The 6814-nt window shown below is 51.4% G+C and overlaps 1 protein-coding gene across 1 annotated transcript; it reads right to left on the reverse strand.

Annotated features, from left to right (window-relative positions):
- Nucleotides 1–734: 734 nt before the first annotated feature.
- Nucleotides 735–6305, reverse strand: ALDH1B1 (aldehyde dehydrogenase 1 family member B1). The gene is made up of 2 exons (XM_004048053.5): nt 6235–6305; nt 735–3275 (listed from the first exon to the last, which is right to left on the reverse strand). The coding sequence occupies exon 2, from the start codon at nt 3264–3266 to the stop codon at nt 1713–1715; it is 1554 nt and encodes a 517-aa protein (XP_004048101.4). The 5' UTR covers nt 3267–3275; nt 6235–6305; the 3' UTR covers nt 735–1712.
- Between the last annotated feature and the right edge of the window lie 509 nt (nt 6306–6814).

The raw sequence follows: 6814 nt of genomic DNA on the forward strand, positions 1-6814 counted from the left end.
AGACTAACAATAAACATTATGAGCTCTGAGGTTTGAAACTCTGGAAATCCCCAGCATGTCAAGGTGGCCCCCATGCTAGGCTTGGATTGAAGGGTGGGTATGGTTTGGAAGGGGTGGGGGGCTGTGGAAATGAGTCCAACAAGATGGGCCCATTCTGAGCAGGAACCAGAGTTTTTCTCTATGGGTCTTACAGTTGCACTTTGTCACCCATCCAAGAGAAAACAAAAACAGAAACATTGGGGAGGGGACTTTTGCACCTGACTGGGGGTTGACTAGACCACCTGGGTCCCTTCCATCCCCCACACTCTATAAAATGTTCAGTAGCAGGACAATATGGAGACAAAATGGATTTGCTCACAGAATGTATACGTTTATCTTTTAATGGAGTTAATTCATGGCTGGGTGTTGTGGCTCATACCTGTAATCCCAGCACTTTGGGAGGCCGAGGCAGGTGGATCACCTGAGGTCAGGAGTTCAAGATCAGCCTGGCCAAAATGGTGAAACCTCATCTCTACCAAAAATACAAAAATTAGCCAGGTGTGATGGCGTGCACCTATAATCCCAGCTACTCAGGAGGCTGAGACAGGAGAATCGCTTGAATCTGGGAGGCGGAGGTTGCAGTGAGACGAGATCACACCACTGCACTCCAGCCTGGGTGACAGAGTGAGACTCCATGTCAAAAAAAAAAAAAAAAAAAAAAAACAGAAAAAAAGAAATTAATTCATATACCATAATTAAACAATTCCATAGTTTTTAGTATTTTTACCAAATCGTGCAACCATTACTATTGTTCAACTCCAGAACATTTTCAAAACCTCCCAAAAACAAATCCCATGCCCACTAACAGTTACTCCTCTATCCCCTGGCAACCACTTATCTATGTTCCATCTCCATGGATTTGCCTAGTATATATATTTCATATAAATGGAATCATACAGTCTGTAGCCTTGTACATCTCTCTGGCTTGTTTCACTGAGAAGGATGTTTTCAGGGTTCACTAATGTCACAGCGTGTATCAGTACTTCAATCCTTTTTATGGCTGAGTAATCCAAGGAATATTCCATGGAAACATTTTATTAATCCACTCATCAGTTGATGGACATTTGGGATGTTTGGGCTTACTTTACAGGTGTAATCATGTAAGCATATTCTTTGCCTACTCCTTCCCACAAATTAAGGAAAATCAGTAGCAAAATGAAGGGCAAGCAACTAAAACAGCCAGCAACTGGCACACAGACAAGGAAGAGCACCTCTGGTTTTTAGGTTAAGCCAATGAAGAGTGGGGCCGAGATTTAGTATCCACCTAGTTCAAAACCCCTAACACTTTCCAAGCTTATGTTCTGAGTTGAGTTGATCCACTAAACCATCAAGCGCACCCATGGGGAAGTCCTTGGATCAGCAGGAAGAGCTACAAATTACAGATCACTGGTTTTTAATCTGTCTTCCAGAGACTCCTAAGATTTCATGGAAGCAACTCATGGGCCACCAAGGGGGCTGTGGTTGAGGGTTAGATAGGTAGAACTCTGAGCCTGGTCCCCATCTCTGATTTAAATAGAACAGCCTTGATTGAATTGCTTTATTTGTGGGGTTTCTTCTAAGAGTTAATTTGGAACAAAGAAAGGGTGTTCTTGGCTTTAAAACAGTTTGGCAAGCATTGGTCAAGGTGGTTGTGGAATTGCTGGACTGTGACTGGGCCTCCCTGACAGCTGCTCTTACGAGTTCTTCTGAGGAACCTTGATGGTGACTGTCTTCACCTCTGTGTAGGCCTTAAGCCCATCCTCACCCAGCTCCCTCCCATTTCCAGATTCCTTAAACCCTCCAAATGGCGTGTGGCAGGTGACGATGTTGTAGGTGTTTACCCACACGGTCCCGGCCTGGAGTGCCTGGGTGAAGTACATGGCCTTGTCCAGATCCCGGGTGAACACAGCTGCAGCCAGGCCATACCTGGTGTTGTTGGCCCTCTCAATCACCTCCTCAATCTTCTTGAACTTGAACAGGGGCTGCACAGGCCCAAAGATCTCCTCTTTGGCAATTCTCATGTCATCCTGCACGCCACCAAAGACAGTAGGCTTGATGAAGAAACCACGCTCCCCAAAACGCTCTCCGCCACAGAGGAGTTTTGCGCCCTCCTTCTGGCCCAGCTGGATGTAGCCTAGGACTCGTTCAAACTGCTCCTTGTCCACCTGAGGCCCCTGCTGGGTGTCCAGCTCAAAGGGGTTCCCTACTTTCCTCTGCTTTGCTTTCTCCACGGTTCTCTCGAGAAACTCATTGTAGATGGATTCTTCCACGAAGGTCCGGGAGCCAGCACAGCAGCACTGGCCCATGTTGAAGAAAAGGGCTTCGTGGCACTGCTCCACGGCATGCTCCATGTCAGCATCGGCCAGCACGATGCTGGGGCTCTTACCACCCAGCTCCAGGGTGACTCTCTTGAGGTTGGAATCGCCAGCTGCTTTCTGGATCAGGTGGCCCACCTCGGTGGAACCGGTGAAGGCAACTTTGTCAACATCCATGTGCTGGGCGATGGCCGCACCTGCTGTTGGGCCATAGCCCGTGATGATGTTCACCACCCCAGGGGGAAAGCCTGCCTCCTTGATGAGGGAGGCCAAATACAGGGCAGAGAGGGGGGTCTGCTCTGCCACCTTCATAACCACAGTGTTGCCTGTGGCGAGTGCCGGGGCAAGTTTCCAACCCTGCATGACCAAGGGGAAGTTCCACGGGATGATCTGGCCACAGACACCAATGGGCTCATGCCGGGTGAAGCAGAAATGCTGGCCATCCATGGGGATGGTCTTGCCATGCCACTTGTCAGCCCATCCAGCAAAGTACCGATACACCTTGATGACCTCATCCAAGTCCAAGGCGTAAGACTCTTGGAAAGGCTTCCCATTGTCCAAGGTCTCCAGTGAGGCCAAGTAGACTCGATCCCGCTCCACTAGGTCTGCCAGGCGGTTCAGCAGCCGGCCCCGCTCAGAGGCATCCATCTGGCGCCATGGAGACCCCAGGCGGAAGGCTTCCCGGGCTGCTTTCACAGCCCGATCCACATCAGCCCGGTCACCTTCAGCCACGTGCCCAATGACCTCCCCGGTGGTAGGGTTGACCGTTGGGAAGGTCTTCTTGCTGACTGCATCTTGCCATTCATTGTCGATGAACAGCTGGTTGTAGGGGATGTCTGGGTTCAGAATGGGGCTTGGGAGGGCTGCTGCCGAGGAGTAGCGGGCGGTCCTGCCCTGGAGGCTAAGCAGCCGGGGTACCAGGAAGCGCAGCATGCTGACACTCTGGAGAGGGACAAAAGAAACCAGGGTGAACAGGTGGGAGAAGGCAGGTGGTGGTACCCAAGGGCCCACCAGCTCAAACATTTCAAGATTCCAGCATAAAGGACTGTCACCTCTAAAAACACAGACTATAAGAGCTGTGAGGGCCCTGATGAACTCTCTGGGCCAACTCCATCACGTCCCACCTATCCTCAGCTCACTCCCTCACCTCTGCTGGGTCTCAAAAGCCACTGTCTCAGCAAGGCCTTCCCTGACCACCCTTTATAAAATTGCAACCCTTCCCACCCCAACACTCTCTATCCCCCCTACCCTGCTTTACTCCTTCTCTATCTCACATCCCAAATACTATCTTTACAGGCTTATATGTTTGTCTGTCTCCCCCCAATAAAATGCAAGCTCCATGAGCACAGGACCTTATTTTTCTGTTCCATTTATTGTTATGTCCCCGAGCCTAGAGGTATGCCTGCTACAGAGCAGCAGCTCAACACACAGTACTGAATGATACACTGAGAAAACACTGAAATTGCCACAAAGCCTGTCTAAGAATTGACCTAAGACTTGAGTAGAAATCAAAGGGATTTGGAGATGGTTGTTCTCTGAGAGGGACTTGCTTCATTTCACCTCTGTGCCTCAGTTCCCCCATATGTGAAATGCCTCATGGGGTTATGTTGAATGATGTCTTGCATATAAAAACCCTGGCAAGCTCCACTCAGGACATCAGAACTGGCCGTGCCTCAGAAATTGACCTAGCCCAGCATCCCCCAACCACAGGTCTCAGCATCCCTTTTCAGCTTTCCCAGAGGTGCAGCAAGTCAGGAGGCAGCTGAGAAGAAAAGCTACAACTCTGAAGAGTGTAGACTTCGTTAAAACAACTACTGTTATAAAACTTAAACAGCATATAATACATATAAATGAAAATTAAACAGAGTGTAATGTTCCCAGATTAGTTGAAGCAGTTATTCTTCAGTCAGAATTTGAATCTCTCTGCCTTTGATGTCTCGTGAGTCTTGCTCCGCCCAGCAGTAAAATGGAATTGCACCTGCCTGTCCCTTCACCCCCAGCCTCTCACCCTCCACCCCTGGGCAGGGAGAGGAACAAAAAACTCAATCAGGAAAGCAAGGCTCCATGTAGGTCCCCGGCCCCATAAAAATCAATGTGATGGGCATGGTGGCTTACGCTGGTAATGCTTTGGTAGGCCGAAGTGGAAGGATTGCTTGAGGCCAGGAGTTTGAGACCAGCCTGAGCACATAGCAAGAACCGTGTCTCTACAAAAAAATAAAAATAAATTTGCCAAGCATAGTGGTGCATGCCTGTAGTTCTAGCTGCTTGGGAGGCTGAGGTGGGGGCAATCACCTGAGCCCAGGAGGTTGAGGCTGCAGCGAGCCATGATTGTGCCACTGCACTCCAGCCTGGGTAACAGAGCAAGACTGTATCTAAAAATAATAATAATAATCAATGCTGACCAAGAAAGTTTCCCTTCCCCTTGCGGGTGTTAGGAATAATGCTCAAAATCCTAAGGAAATTGAACACTCGAACACGGGATTCTTAGCAAAGCAATTTTACTTCTGAGCAGAGGGATGCCTCCTTGGCCAGTTGCCATGAGAGCACACCTGAACAAAGGGGCACGAGAGCCTTTATTCCTGATGCAAGTCCTGCCCCTGTACCCTTTCCCCATTGGCTGGGGTCGGGTCGTACAATCTAAACTAATCCCGGTTGGCTAAACATTTGATTTATTTTAGATAGAGTGGGAACGTAAAAGAAAGTGGAGAGAAACGGGAAGGGGTGTCTGTAATGAGCTAGAAAGTTAGTCTTCTTTCCAAATAAGCAAAGGAATGTGAGCTGGTACTGATAACGCTTGGTACTGTGGCGTGCCTGGGCATCTAACAAAGGCAAAAAGGAAAAAAATGAAAAAAAAAAGCGGGGGGATACTAAGAATTAAAGAATAAAAGATTGATCAGATTATTTGAAGAGAAACCTCATCATATCCCACAGGGGGAAGCTGAGTCAGCAGATCTGCCAGGGGTGCCCAGGGTTCCATTTAGCTCAGGACTTTGCCATATGCTGGGACACAGCCCCCTTGCCACCAACAGGCCTGGCTCTGAGGGTGAGGAGACCAAAAGGAGGTAGGGGAAAGGGGAGTCACCAATCCATGGGGTAAGGATTGGAGGGGTGAAGCAGTCAGGAGAGGTGGTCATAGGCCAAGGCTGGCAAACCTTTGCAGCCACGCGAAGGTTGGCAAACCTTTGCAGCCACGCCAAGGCCGTTCCTACTCTTGGGGCCTATATGGGGTTCTTGCTGGGGCCTCCACTTGCTGATAGGAAGATCACAGCTCACAGAGCATCATGCTTTACAGTTTGCAGGCCGTCTTCTCACGGGAAATTTGCCAAGCCTCTCTGCAGTCCCTGGGTGGTCAGGGTTGATGATGACCCCCATTCTGGAAGAAGGCTGGGCATCAGAGAGGTTCAGGGACTCACCGAGGATACACAGCAAGAAAGTATAGGAGCCTCACCCCAGATTTTCACAAACCAAGCTTTGCATATTCTCCTGAATATGGGCAATTTTTTACAGTTCACCCACAGCGGTAAGGACCGGACCTTCTCTATCCGCGGGAACTGCAGCGGCGCCCACCTCACCCCTTCTGCGGGGGAAAGGGCGCAACCTTTGGGCTTGTCCAAGCCTCTGGGCTATGGTCAGGGGCCCTCTGTTGAAGTGGGCCTAGTGGGCAGGAGTGTTGAGGTCGAGCTAACGTGGTAAGGTCTGGGGGCGTCTGTGTCCTCGGGGCTCCTGCAGCGTCACCCAGAGGCGGGGGATGGGATTAGGGGACGTGGCGAGAGTCCTACAGTGCAACGGCGGAAAGGCCAGCCCCCAGATGGGGACGCCGCGGCCCAGAGAGGAAAGCCCCCACGCGGCGCCGGGAGCTGCGGCTTCCCGGGGAAGCCGAGGGGAGACCAGCGTTAGTTACCTGCAGCAGGCTCGGGCTTCGGTTCAGGATCACGCTTCGGTTCAGGATCACGCTTGGGTTCTGGTTCCGGCCCTCCTAGCTCTGTCCAGATGGCCGCCCAGGGCTGGCCGCAGGTCCCGCCTCCGCGCAGCCCGGGGCTCAGCGGCCAGTGAGGCTCCGCCTGCGCCTGGGGCGCTGCCTACGTCCCGTCGCCGGCCAAGGCTGCTCCTCCCTCGCCCAGCCTGGTCTTTCCCGGTCCCCGCCCCTCTACCCCCGGCAGCCCGCACCGCTTCAGCGCTCCCTCCCTCGGGTCTCCTCCGCAAGCCCAGTGTCCACGTTGCTCAGATCTAGGGTCCTAAGGCACTGGTTTGGGAGCGGAAACAGAGATACCCAGAGAGGGGCAGGGGCTTCCCCAGGTCACACAGCAAAGTTTTCGGAGACCGAACCCCAACTATACTTTGCATTTCTCCCCGCTGCAAGACGCTGCTTAATCGACTGCCATCCTTGAGACTCCCCTTAACCCCTTCTCTGCCTCGCCTCTCCCTCACTTTTTTTGTCCAGGATTCACTAGTTTCTGTCCTCCACTTTCACTGCTCCTTTC

The sequence above is a fragment of the Gorilla gorilla genome, chromosome 13 (genome assembly GCF_029281585.2).
Source record: "Gorilla gorilla gorilla isolate KB3781 chromosome 13, NHGRI_mGorGor1-v2.1_pri, whole genome shotgun sequence".
NCBI classification, from domain to species: Eukaryota; Metazoa; Chordata; class Mammalia; order Primates; family Hominidae; genus Gorilla; species Gorilla gorilla.